The following is a 13,181-nucleotide window of genomic DNA, read 5'->3' as shown; positions in this document are numbered from 1 at the left end:
GACTCTATATATATGAAAGAAATTCGATATTCCAATACGTGGGGTCCCCCTTAAACAGGAAATTCTTCAAAAACTCGTGATTTGACGTACTTCTCTTAATTGGGGTTTTTTTTAAATCTGAATATCGGTAGGTAACGCATCTCAAAATTGGTAGGTAATGCACGTGAAAATTGGGATGCGATAGATAAACGCAATGTGACAATTGTGTACAATGTACTATATATGTTCATTATATTACTTTGTTCCAATTATTCTCCATTTCGGTGTGTGTCAGTATTTTTTATTAGTCTGTTTAAAAATTACTTTTATATTTAAAAAAAAATCAAATTTCATTTTTTTTTCATTTTACTTTTAATGATGAGTTTTTATAGCCACACAAATGTTACAAAATGTTAAAGATCACAAGTTTTAAATGTTTTATAATCAAATATATTATGACTTGTTTTAAACTACGAATTCCAAAAGTTCTTATTTCCTTATTAACTAAGTTTCGTATCGAATCATACTACATCACTTAAATTAGTCATTTTTTAAAAACTTTGTAGCAAATCAAATTATATCATATAAATTGAAACGAAACAAATATTATATTACAGTGTACAACGTGTTACATGCTGAAGAGTCGTATACTAACTCAAGAGTTCAAAGAGATATAACTCAAATCGATCCATCCACGCTAATTTTCTAAAGACAAAAAACAGTGATATATTCACTGATTCAACTTATTTTAATGTGTCAAAATTTTAATAAGATTGTCCGTTTGACACCTCTGTCAATGTGTTCGTCTATATAAAGAAGTTTTTCTCCTGTATTTTGTTACCATAGCTTCTAGCAAAGAAGTAAAATTATATTCTTTTCTTCGTGAGATTGAGTTAAAAAATGGGTCTTTCGTGGTGCTATTTTCTTGGAATTTTACTTATTATCATAAATAATACAGTAACTCTATGCAGTGGAGGAATTACGAGCAGTTATATTAGGAAAGTCGAGAGCAGTGAGGATATGCCTCTTCATAGTGATGTCTTTAAAGTCCCCCGTGGCTACAATGCACCTCAACAGGTCATCTTCTACTTGATTCTCTGCCCAAATATATAGTTTTTCAGAGGCAATAGAGAGAATTTTAGTTTACGTGTTCTGAATTATTATTCTTTTTGTTTATAGGGTTCTGAATTAGTATTTATACATATTAAATGAATTTTTAACATATATACACAAACTTTGAGCCTAAGCTATATTGGTTCTACTAAACCCATAACTACAATAATGGTGGCTCTGACCCTGTGGTTTTCCTTCTATTTAGACTAATAACATAACTCTTCAAGTGTGACGAAGTGCCTATTCAATCACTATCAAAAAATGGGTAATTTGCGGAGGTTGAAAGTTACAATTTGCGGAGGTCTTCTAGCAACTAGTGGAGGATAAAATCTTCGCGAATTGCAACTTTCAACCTCCGTAAATTACCCATTTTTTGTAGTAAATTCAGATATTGAACTTAGAGTAAATTATGCAGATTTAACTGAAATTATTAGTTTCGTAACACATAACATAAAATCAAATGTATTATTTTCATAAAACATAACATAAAATTAAATGTATAAGTAACAAAACGTTATACTCATTTCGAATCCACTAAATTTAAATCCTAAATTTATCTCTGTGCTCACAAGATTCACTATAGTATCGTGTTAGATGGGAGAGTAAATCTTCTAGTTACATCGGCAAAGTCTGTTTTTTTTTTTTTTCCTTAGTGTTTGTTGGGATACTTTTCTGTCTGGAAGGGCAAGACTTTGCTAATTCTTGCAACGTTATACTCCATCCGTTTCATTTTATGTGAACTTATTTGACTGAGCACATATTTAAGAAAAAAGATAAAATTTTTGAACTTGTGGTGTAAAATGAGACATATATTTTATGTGGATATAAATAATTGCATAAAGGTAAATTGTTTACTAATATGAAAAAGAGTCCATTTTAAATAGGTTAAAAAAAAATATGTTCACATAAATTGAAATAGAGGAAATATTGCACATTACTATTATATATAAGAGCAAATGTGGGGACTTTTGTAGTCCTCACAATAATTTCCCAATTTTTTTAAAACTTTTTAATTAATTACTTTTAGGTCCTAATCTTATTTATTTAAGTCAATTTTTTTATTTTTTGTTTTTAAGGTCTACTTTTCAAAAGCTATCGAACCTGGGAACTTTTGTAGTCCTCATAATAATTTTTATTTTTTTTTTAAACTTTTTATTTAATTACTTTTAGGTCCTAATCTTATTTATTTAAGTCAATTTTTTTGTTTTTTGTTTTTAAGATCTACTTTTGAAAAGCTATCGAACCTCCTACCTCATTTTTCATGTTCTTTGGTTTTCTGGTTGATGCTCGATAGCCACATTTGAGCCCAATTAATCCAGATAATTCGCACTGTATCGCGCCTATTCGGAGAGAGCGCTTCCTCCAAAGATTTTTTCCATATCCATGTTCGAACCCCTAATCCCTAATTAAGAGAGGAGCAGCTCCATCCGCTGCACAAGTTAAATTATGTATTTGTCTTAAAAGTTCATTAACTATGTATAGATTATTTATTTAGAACTAAATAACTTCAGAAAATTAAGATACATAAGTTATAAATGTCAAATTCTGGCTCCACATTTGATTTGAAGTAAATAATTGCGTCAAAATGGAAGTTAAAATATTAAAGGAGTAGAATGAAAATTTTGCTTTCATATAACTACCGACTTGTGGGACTACAATGGGTATATGGTTGTTGTTGTTGTCGTTGTACACTTGTACTAACACAAATTATATTTCTTTAGTTAAAATATCTACTTTTATATCTTGAGTTTGGGTCCGGGCCGAACCCCTAATACCTAATTAAGAGAGGAGCAACTCTATCCGCTGCACAAGTTAAATTATGTATTTGTCTTAAAAGTTCATTAACTATGTATAGATTATTTATTTAGAACTAAATAACTTCATAAAATTAGGATACATAAGTTATAAATGTTAAATTCTGGCTCCACATTTGATTTGAAGTAAATAATTTCATCAAAATGGAAGTTAAAATATTAAAGGAGTGGAATCAAAATTTTGCTTTCATATAATTACCCACTTGTGGGACTGCAATGGGTATATGGTTGTTGTTGTTGTCGTTGTACACTTGTACTAACACAAATTATATTTCTTTAGTTAAAATATCTACTTTTATATTTTGAGTTTGGGTCCGGGCTTAGCACGGGCCTCACATAAATAGTTATTTTAATACTTGTAAGCACCGGTCTCACATAACTTGTTATTTTAATACTTGTAAGCTTGTTGTGTCTTAAGGTTCATATAACGCAAGGGGATCACGTGGGCAAAGGAGTGATTGTCTCATGGGTGACAATGGATGAACCTGGCTCCAATAAAGTATTATACTGGGAAGCCAATTGCAAGATTAATAGAAAAAAGGCAAAAGGAACTGTCACTACCTACACATACTACAAATATACTTCTGGCTACATTCATCATTGTACCATCCAAAACTTGAAGGTGAGTTTCATAAACAAGTTATAGTGTAATTTAGGTTACAATACAATTTTTTCTTATATTTCGATTACTTGTTTATTATACAGTCATTAACTTATGATTTGCCTTTAACCACAGTATAACACCAAATATTATTACATGGTTGGAATTGGGCACACAACACGAACCTTCTACTTTGTTACTCCACCACCAGTAGGCCCCGATGTACCGTATACATTTGGTCTTATAGGTAATCATTAATTATACTTTTTATAATTTATTCTTTTCCAATTTACATCAGGTTCTTCATGGAGATTATGAAATTTGTTTTATCTTTTTTTATTCGTATTTTGACTTGACCTTATAGTGTCAAAAAAGAACCACTCAAGTTGAAACATGTTGGGTGTTAAACAAAGTTTCACTTGAAAGTTGAGAAGGATAAAAGGTGAAACTTCTTGAGGAAAATCCCTTGTTGTATATAAAAAATAATCGTTGTTATGGAGTTTCAAATTTTGTAGTCACCTACAAAATTAAACTCCATGACATTGACTATTTCTCAGAGACATGCCCGTATTTAGCCCAACAAAACATGAATGGTCGATAAGGGTTGATTTACACAAATATCCTTTTCTTAAGTCCCAATTTAGATTTAGTACCTATTTCTAAATGTTGTGCAAATGTAGTCCTTAGTGAATTATCTTTCCGGACAACGTTACGTTAGACTCTGATCTATTGCTTGTTTATATATTTTCTCAACCTTACTGTCAAAATATTAGACTAACATGTAATGTCTACAATAACTTACCAAAACTATCTACAATATGTGTGCAGGGGATCTTGGACAGACATACGATTCAAACATGACGCTTACTCACTATGAAATGAATCCAATCAAAGGACAAACACTTTTATTTCCTGGAGACCTGTCTTACGCAGATAATTATCCAAATCATGACAACAATAGATGGGACACATGGGGAAGGTTTGTTGAGAGAAGTCATGCTTATCAACCTTGGATTTTTACTGCTGGCAATCACGATATTGATTGGGCTCCTGAAATCGTAAGTTCTTCCTGTGCAAATTCATTTTCCATGAGTTTCATTTATACATAACTGTATTCTCGCACTAAACATACTATATTTGCGATAGGGAACGCACGCCTTATCCTTTTTATCCATGCAAATTCAAATTAATCGGGCTAGTAAATTTTAGATACCAAATGATTACATTATAAAAGATTGTCATTTTTTTTCTCGATTACTCTGACACGGTGAAGGTGTAGTATGTTGTGGCCACACACATTCGTTTGATTTTTTAAATTATTTAAGGGGAAATTAAAGAAAACAGTGAAAATTAAACCCATATTTATTGCGTGGAAGACTCTTACAGGTACCACTAGACCGTAAGTTTTGGTGGTGATTTGATTCTATATAGAGAGATATATACACCAAGGTATATAATTAAGTTTGCACCTGTTGCTATTGAAGAGGAATAAACTACTGATATAATATCGCACTCACTAACTTCAAGGGTGTGTTTAGTTTGAAGAAATGTTTTCTAGAAAATAAGTCATTTATACGCAATCAAACACCAAACATATTCTTCTTGAAGCGAATATTCCATTAAAAGGGCAAAACCAACTTTTTTCGCTATGTTTTTTTCTCCATTAGTCCATTTGAAATAGTTTCTTGAGAGAGTACTGAATTTGGATGGTGAGACAAAATCTCTTCAGGAAAATATTTTACTTCGTAATTCATACCAAACACATCCAAAATCTTGAAATTCTTTTCTATTTGTGTGCGCTCGGCGTGTATTATTTTTGTGTTTGTAAAAAATAATAACGAAATGTTTATGTTGGTTGCAGGGTGAACCAGAACCATTTAAGCCATATACTAATCGATATCCTACCCCTTACAAAGCATCAAGAAGTACTTCTCCTTTGTGGTACTCAATCAAGAGGGCATCTGCATATATCATCGTTTTATCAACATATTCTGCAACTGGTGAGCAGATGCTGATTCGTTATATAATCAATTAGATGAATTATTAGTTATCCTATAGTAGGAGTAACTTTTATTTTTTATTTTTATGACTGATTCTAATAAATATGTTTTTCAACCCAAGCTACATATACTCCTCAGTACTATTGGCTGCAGGCAGAGCTTCAAAAGGTCAATAGAAAAGAAACGCCATGGTTAATTGTTCTTATGCATTGCCCATGGTACAACAGCTACGTCGATCACTACATGGAAGGCGAAACCATGAGAGTAACATATGAGCCTTGGCTTGTACAGTACAAAGTAGATGTGGTTTTTTCAGGTCATGTTCACGCCTATGAACGATCGGTAATAATCCTTTTTATTACTAGCATCTTCTTGGAATATTATCCGGTCGAAAAATACTTACTCGCATCAAGTATTTTTATCAAGTAACATTAATGTACTATTATTAAATGGTTTATTAAGGCGATGGTACATATATATTCTATATTTTTTTTTTCCCTTCCATTTAGGAGGATTTATAGTGTTTCCACAGTTCCCCTCCAGTGTGACTCGAACCCAGGACCTACCGGTCGTGGGTGGAGATGCTTAACCACTGAGCCATCCTCACTTGTCATATATATTCTATATTAATTAACTATAATTAGTGAAAGGGGCATTTTTCTTCTTCATCATTACTAAGAAGTACGGATGTTTTAGACAAACTAATTTCCACGTCTTCATTTTTTATAAACATGGTGGCAGAAACGTATATCGAACATTGACTACAATATTATTAATGGGGAATGTACTCCTGTGAAAAACCCGTCCGCACCTGTATACATAACCATCGGTGATGGAGGAAATATTCAAGGCCTTGCCACAAAGTAAGATCAATTCCTAATTTTATTCTGGAAATCTTAATCGTGCACAAAATAAATGTTAATATAGAAATTAAAATAATTGATCATGGTGGGTGTGATAATTTTCAGATTGACGGAGCCACAGCCTAAGTACTCAGCTTATCGTGAGTCAAGTTTTGGGCATGCCATGTTTGACATTAAGAATCGAACTCACGCCTATTACAGTTGGCATCGTAATCAGGACGGCGTTTGTGCTAAAGCGGATAGCTTCTTGTTCTTCAATCGTTATTGGCACCCGGTTGATGAATCTTATTAGTTTCCATGTCACTCAAAACTTGATTTTGGGTTTAATTTCCTCTTTTTTTTTTTTTTTTCTCTTTACATGTTAAGACATCAAGACATTGGATTCTATATATCCTTGTAATATTCCAGTCTCCTTATCTGTTTCTGAAATGTGTGCATTGTTAGTAGAGAGGCGTAGGCTCTGAAGTTTGGGACCATCAAGCTAACTTAGCTTCAGCATTAAAACAGAAGATGTCCGTAGTTTACTTGCAAACGAATTATGCCAAATTTTCTGAAGTTTGATTTTGGCAAACCCAACTTCAATCTCGTATAATTTCGAGTAAGCCACAAGTAAGGGTCCTAAAATTGGCTATATGTGCACTTGCCCCTTAATATTATGCATATTTTTAGACTACAAATTAGAGAAAAAAATTATACCATATTATTATGGTTTTCATTTTTACTGAAAACAGATATTAATTATATTTTGCTAGGATAAGTCGCCTTCTTTTACCATAAAGTGACGTTTTAAAAGTAAATCATTTTACTAGAGCCCTCGAAATAGATTAGGCCCATGAGACTGGCCCAACCTAGCTCATGTTGTGTGAGATTCATTTTTTTGCGCGGATTGTCCTTCTTCTGGGGTGGTCTTTAATTTTTGCCTTTCAAATTTGTGGTCTTTTATTTTTTCCCTTCACCTAATACTTCGAGGTTCTGGGTTCAAATCCCGGCTCAGTAAAAAAAAGAAGGAATTTTGCAAGGCAGAGGTTTGGATTCGCAAGACAGAATCAAAATTTTTGTCTTAAGGCAAAGTTTTGGCCAAAACTTTACCTTAAGGTAGAGTTTGAAATTCTGCCCAAATCATGCAAAATTTTGCCTTGCGTTTTTTTTTTAATTTTTAACGGGGTTCGAACCCGAAACCAAGGGGTTCTAACGAAGGGAAAAAATTAAAGACCACCAATTTAATGGGCATAATTGGTTCTGGTTTCGAACCTCGGGGTTCTGGGTTCGAACCCCACCTTAGTAAAGAAAAAAAAATTGCAAGGCAGAGGTTTGGATTCGCAAGGCAAATCTACCTTACCCAAACTGTACCTTAAGGTAGAGTTTGAAATTCTGTCCGCATCATGCAAAATTCTGCCTTGCGATTTTTATTTTTATTTTTGACGGGATTCAAACCCGAAACCAAGGGGTTCTAACGAAGGGCAAAAATTAAAGACCACCAATTTAATGGACATAAATTAAAGACCACCCCAAAATAAGGGTATTTCTGCGAATTGCCCTGTGAGATTTACTAGAACTTTTCCAATTCATTTAAAGACCAGCAATTTGAGAGAAAACAATTAAAGACCAGAGATTTGCCGAATAGGCATAATTTCTATCAAATCTTGCCTTGTGAAATTAGGTCGTAGATCCGATTTTATTTTTTTTTATTTCAGGGGTATTTTGGCCACTTTTTTATTACTTAATGTGTAGAAAGGGAAAAAATTAAAGACCAGCGATTTGAGGGACTAAAATGAAAGACCATCCCAAGATAGGGAAAATCGTGCGAATTGCCCATTTTAAGCCCAACACGGTGACCTCATGAGCTGGGTTGGGCTTGACCGTGAGGCTGAACATTCTCGTAATGGTAATTACGGGACGTAACTAACTACTACTATCTAATTATATTTAGTAGCTATAGTTTCAATTAATTAGATCTATAGCTAATAGTTGTATCTTAATGACACTTAATAACTATTAAAATAAAATAAAGTAAAAAAGAAAAAGGGAAGAAAGAAAAAAACATTGGAAATATCCGTTCTTCTTTGACTCTCTCTCTGTACTTACCCACCTCCTTCTTCAACTATCTTATTTCTCTAAAAATCTCCGTTTTCTTTCTCTCTCTAAAAACACACATAACAATTCTTTCGTTTTTTAGTTGTTCTTTATGTGTATTTTGTTGAATATCTTCTTCCATTTTTTTATTTTAACAAAAAACATTTCTGACATTGTTAGGGTTCTTGAACAAGCTTCGATTTCGTTTTAATGGCGGAGTTGTTGGTGATGATGACGATGAAGGATAACAGCGGTTGTTGTTGGTGACGGCGATGTTTTCGTAGATCTGGTGGCGTCGGTGTTAGATCTAAATGGAAACAGTCAGATCTGGCCGAAAGTTGTTGTATTCATGAATACGGCGATTGTGTTAACTTTTTTGAGCTTTTTTTGTTAAAATTTTCAATTGTATTCATTTTTTTAGGGTGTCTTTGTTAGCATAAGCATTGTTGTTGTTGTTGTTGTGAAATTTCCGGCAGATCTGGCCGAAACTAGTGGTTGATGTTGTTGTATTCATGAATAAGACGATTGTATTCACCTTTTTGAGCTTTCTTTATTAATATTTTAGATTGTATTCGTATTTTTTAGGGTGTGTTTGTTAATTTTTGGAGTATCTATATTTTTATGTATTCAGTTTTACTCGTTGTATTCATGAATACAACGAGCCCGTTTATGAATACAAATTGTCATTTTCATGAATACAGTGTAAAAAGAAAAGAAAAAAAATGAATACAACGAAAAAATAAAAAAAGTAGCTATGCCATGTAAATATTGAAAATGTAGCTATGGGAATTTTTAAACCCCCAAAATATAATCATTTATGTAAAATCCCCTAAAATGTAGTCATTTATGTAAGATCCCCTTTTATATCACTTTTTCTTGGGCCTAAGGATGTGAAATAGTGAGAGCCCCGTGGTAGAGTCTTTTGGGGTAATCACTTTTCTGCCCAAGGTTAGTTACCATTATTGCAACATTACCAAATAATAAAGGTGTCAATGGGACGGTTCGGTCGGTTATTTAAAAAAAAATTATACCATCTCAATTCTTCAGTTATTTTATTTTGTATAATCAAAATTAGACTTTTCGAGATCGTCCCATCATCTCAGTTTTTCTTTGGTATCGGTACGGTTCGATTAATTTTCGGTTATTTTAGTTTTAAAGTGTCACCTAAGAATACACCTACATTAAAATGTAACGACACAGACCTCCACAAACCTATTTGTAGTACACTATCAAATAAAACTTCTATTTGTTTCTTATGAAATATTTAATGTAAAAGCAATTAGAAAAACAACACAAAGTAATTAAACTGAAAGGTATTATATCAAGTAGCAAGACAATAACAATGGCATCATCGCGACGTGAACCCTCACTGATTGACCAAGGAGAAGAATAACTTGCCAAAGACGACAATGTTGAATTGAGCCAAAACAAACATTATCTTATAGGCCACAGAAATCACAGCTTGAATTTGATACAGATACATCTAGCAACATAGTAGAAGAGACCAAGATGGAAGTAAACTTCCGTTAGTGCTAACTATAACCATAAATGCCTACTTAAATCATCTAAATCTATGACCGTATGACTACATATATGAGGTACCCTTTTGAAACTAAATCCAATCAACTAAAGGCCCAAAATTTAGTGGCCAAAATTCTTTTTTATATTTGAAACAGAACTTATAAAATATATTTTATATATTCAATTACATATTTGTAATATATAAAATATATTTCATACATGTAAGGCTATTCGGTTCGGTTCGGGATTTTTTTGATTTTTTGTATAAATTAAAAAGATCACCGTAATTGTTCGGGACGGTTATAAGCTTAAATTAAAATCCACGGTTTTATTGAAAAAACACTATAATTCAGTTCGGTATGGTTAGGTTCGGTCCGTTTTTCATATTTTTTTGACACCCCTACCAAATAAGGCTTATGAAGAAATTTACGTGTAATTATTTATAATAATTGATTTGAATGTATAAATCTTTTTCACACTCTTTGTGCTTGTACTGGTATATTCTAAAAGTTTGTTATATTAGTGTTTGCTACGAATACGCACGTGGCAATGAATCCATCATTATTGACTTAATGAGATACTTTGGAAATTACATGAATATTGTTTGATTTTTTAATACGGGGTGCACTTTTTTTTTTTTGACATTATTAATTTGCACTATTTTTATGCATATATATATGTATACACACACACATATATATTAGAATTATGGGGCCCACAATTTTTTTTTTGCACTTTTTTTTTTTGACATTGTTTGTTTTTTAATACGGGATTCACTTTTTATATATATATATATTGCTTGATTTTGTCAATATGAGATACTATGTTTAAAACATATATATATATATATATATATATATATATATATATATATATATATATATATATATATATATATATATATATATATAATATGGGGTGTACTTTTTTTTTGGACATTATTAATTTGCATTAGATTATGGAGCCCACATTTTTTTTTTGCACAGTTTTTTTTTGACATTGTTTATTTTTTTAATATGGGATTCACTTTTTTTTTATATATTGCTTGATTTTGTCAATATGGGATACTATGTTCAAAACACGATTAACATAACATTGTAGTTTGTGCTCCGTATTTAAAACTTTATTATATTAGTGTTTGCTACGAATACGAACGTGGCAATGAATCCATCATTATCGACTTAATGAGCTATTTTTATGCATATATATATATATATTAGAAATATGGGGCCCACAATTTTGTTTTACACCTTTTTTTTGACATTGTTTGTTTTTTTAATATGGAATTCACTTTTTTTTTTTTTATATATTGCTTGATTTTGTCAATATGGGATACTATGTTCAAAACATATATATATATATATATATTTTATAATTATGGGGCCCACATTTTTTTTTTTTTGACATTGTTTGTTTTTTAATATAGGATTCACTTTTTTTTTTTTTTTTTTATATATATATATATTGCTTGATTTTGTCAATATGGGATGCTATGTTCAAAACACGATTAATATAACATTGTAGTTTGTGCTCCGTATTTAAAACTTTATTATATTAGTGTTTGCTATGAATACGCACGTGACAATGAATCCATCATTATTGACTTAATGAGATACTTTGGAAATTACATGAATATTGCTTGATTTTTTAATAGAGGGTGCACTTTTTTTTTGACATTATTAATTTGCACTATTTTTTTAATATTAGTTGTTGTTTAATATATATGGGGCCCACAATTTATGGGGTGCACTTTTTTTTTTGACATTATTAATTTGCACTATCTTTATGCATATATATATATATATATTAGAATTATGGGGCCCACAATTTTTTTTGCACTTTTTTTTTTTGTACATTATTAATTTACACTATCTTTATACATACATACATACATATATATATATATATATATATATATTAGAATTATGGGGCCCACAATTTTTTTTTTTTGCACTTTTTTTTGACATTGTTTGTTTTTTAATATGAGATTCACTTTTTTTTATATATTGCTTGATTTTGTCAATATGGGATACTATGTTCAAAACACGATTAATATAACATTGTAGTTTGTGCTCCGTATTTAAAACTTTATTATATTAGTGTTTGTTATGAATATGCACGTAGCAATGAATCCATCATTATTGACTTAATGAGATACTTTGAAAATTACATGAATATTGTTTGATTTTTTAATAGGGGGTGCACTTTTTTTTTGATATTATTAATTTACACTATTTTTTTAATATTATTTATTGTTTAATATATATGGGACCTATAATTTTTTTTTAATATTAATTATTGTTTTTCTACTATTAAGAAGAGGAGCCCGCAATTTATTTTAGTTGTTATTTCTACTAAAGAGGGGCCCACCGGACGGCGATAAAGTGAGCCTCAACTGGCTCTTCTTGATAGTAGAAAAATAATGTAGTAAATATCGGTGAATTTTGTTCGTACAAAAAAAAAATTATCATTAAAAATTTGAATGTGAAGTTGGGCGATCACCCCGTTTTGCAAATTCACAGAAGAGTTGAGTGGCTTTCTTTTTCAAAAAGATTGAATGGCTTGTTTGAAATTCTTTTTCAAATTAAGAAAAAATTATTACTTCCTCCGTCCCAATTTATTGGACACTTTTCATTTTTTGAGAGTTAAAAGAGTTATTTTTTACCATAATTTTTACATATGTTTTTTAAATATTTTAAATTATTAATTATGGTGATTTTTTGTACTTTTTACGTAGTTTTCAAATATATAAATTTTATTTCAAAAAATTTAGAGATTCTATGTTCAAACACACGGTCTAAATTAAGAAGTTTCACTCTCTAAAAGTGAAAAGTGTTAATTAAATTGGGACAGAGCGAGTAATTCTTAACCAAGTACTGGCTAAGAAATTTTCCTTTTTGTTAGTTTTTACCAAAAAATTGGAGAGGTGCTGATAGAACGTTCGTGATCATAAATCATAATGCTTATCTTTTTATCGAGAAAACTGAGTGGCTGAAGCAGATTCCATCCACCTTTCCATGTCCTATATATCCTTTCTCCAGAGACTCTTATTTTCACGTGCTTTAATTTTCTTAACTGAGATTTTTATCTGAAAAAAACGGAAGGTGACTGTATATTGGGAGGTCATAAATAAACGCATGTGAAATTTGCGCACAGAGTACTAGTATGTTCCTTTCTCTGTTTCAATTGTCCATTCCAATGTCATTGTACAACGATC

At 31.2% G+C, this 13,181-nt stretch overlaps 1 protein-coding gene across 1 annotated transcript; it reads left to right on the top strand.

Moving 5' to 3' along the window:
• The first annotated feature begins 805 nt into the window (after positions 1-805).
• On the top strand, positions 806-6,818 carry LOC132599208 (purple acid phosphatase 2-like). The gene is made up of 8 exons (XM_060312482.1): positions 806-1,056; positions 3,325-3,528; positions 3,643-3,754; positions 4,336-4,565; positions 5,369-5,507; positions 5,629-5,849; positions 6,249-6,370; positions 6,476-6,818. The coding sequence occupies exons 1-8, from the start codon at positions 880-882 to the stop codon at positions 6,660-6,662; spliced, it is 1,392 nt and encodes a 463-aa protein (XP_060168465.1). The 5' UTR covers positions 806-879; the 3' UTR covers positions 6,663-6,818.
• The last annotated feature ends 6,363 nt before the right edge of the window (positions 6,819-13,181 follow it).

The sequence above is a fragment of the Lycium barbarum genome, chromosome 6 (assembly GCF_019175385.1).
Source record: "Lycium barbarum isolate Lr01 chromosome 6, ASM1917538v2, whole genome shotgun sequence".
NCBI lineage: Eukaryota > Viridiplantae > Streptophyta > Magnoliopsida > Solanales > Solanaceae > Lycium > Lycium barbarum.
Note: the sequence above shows the minus strand (reverse complement) of the source record. Positions and strands in the feature narration are given on the sequence as shown.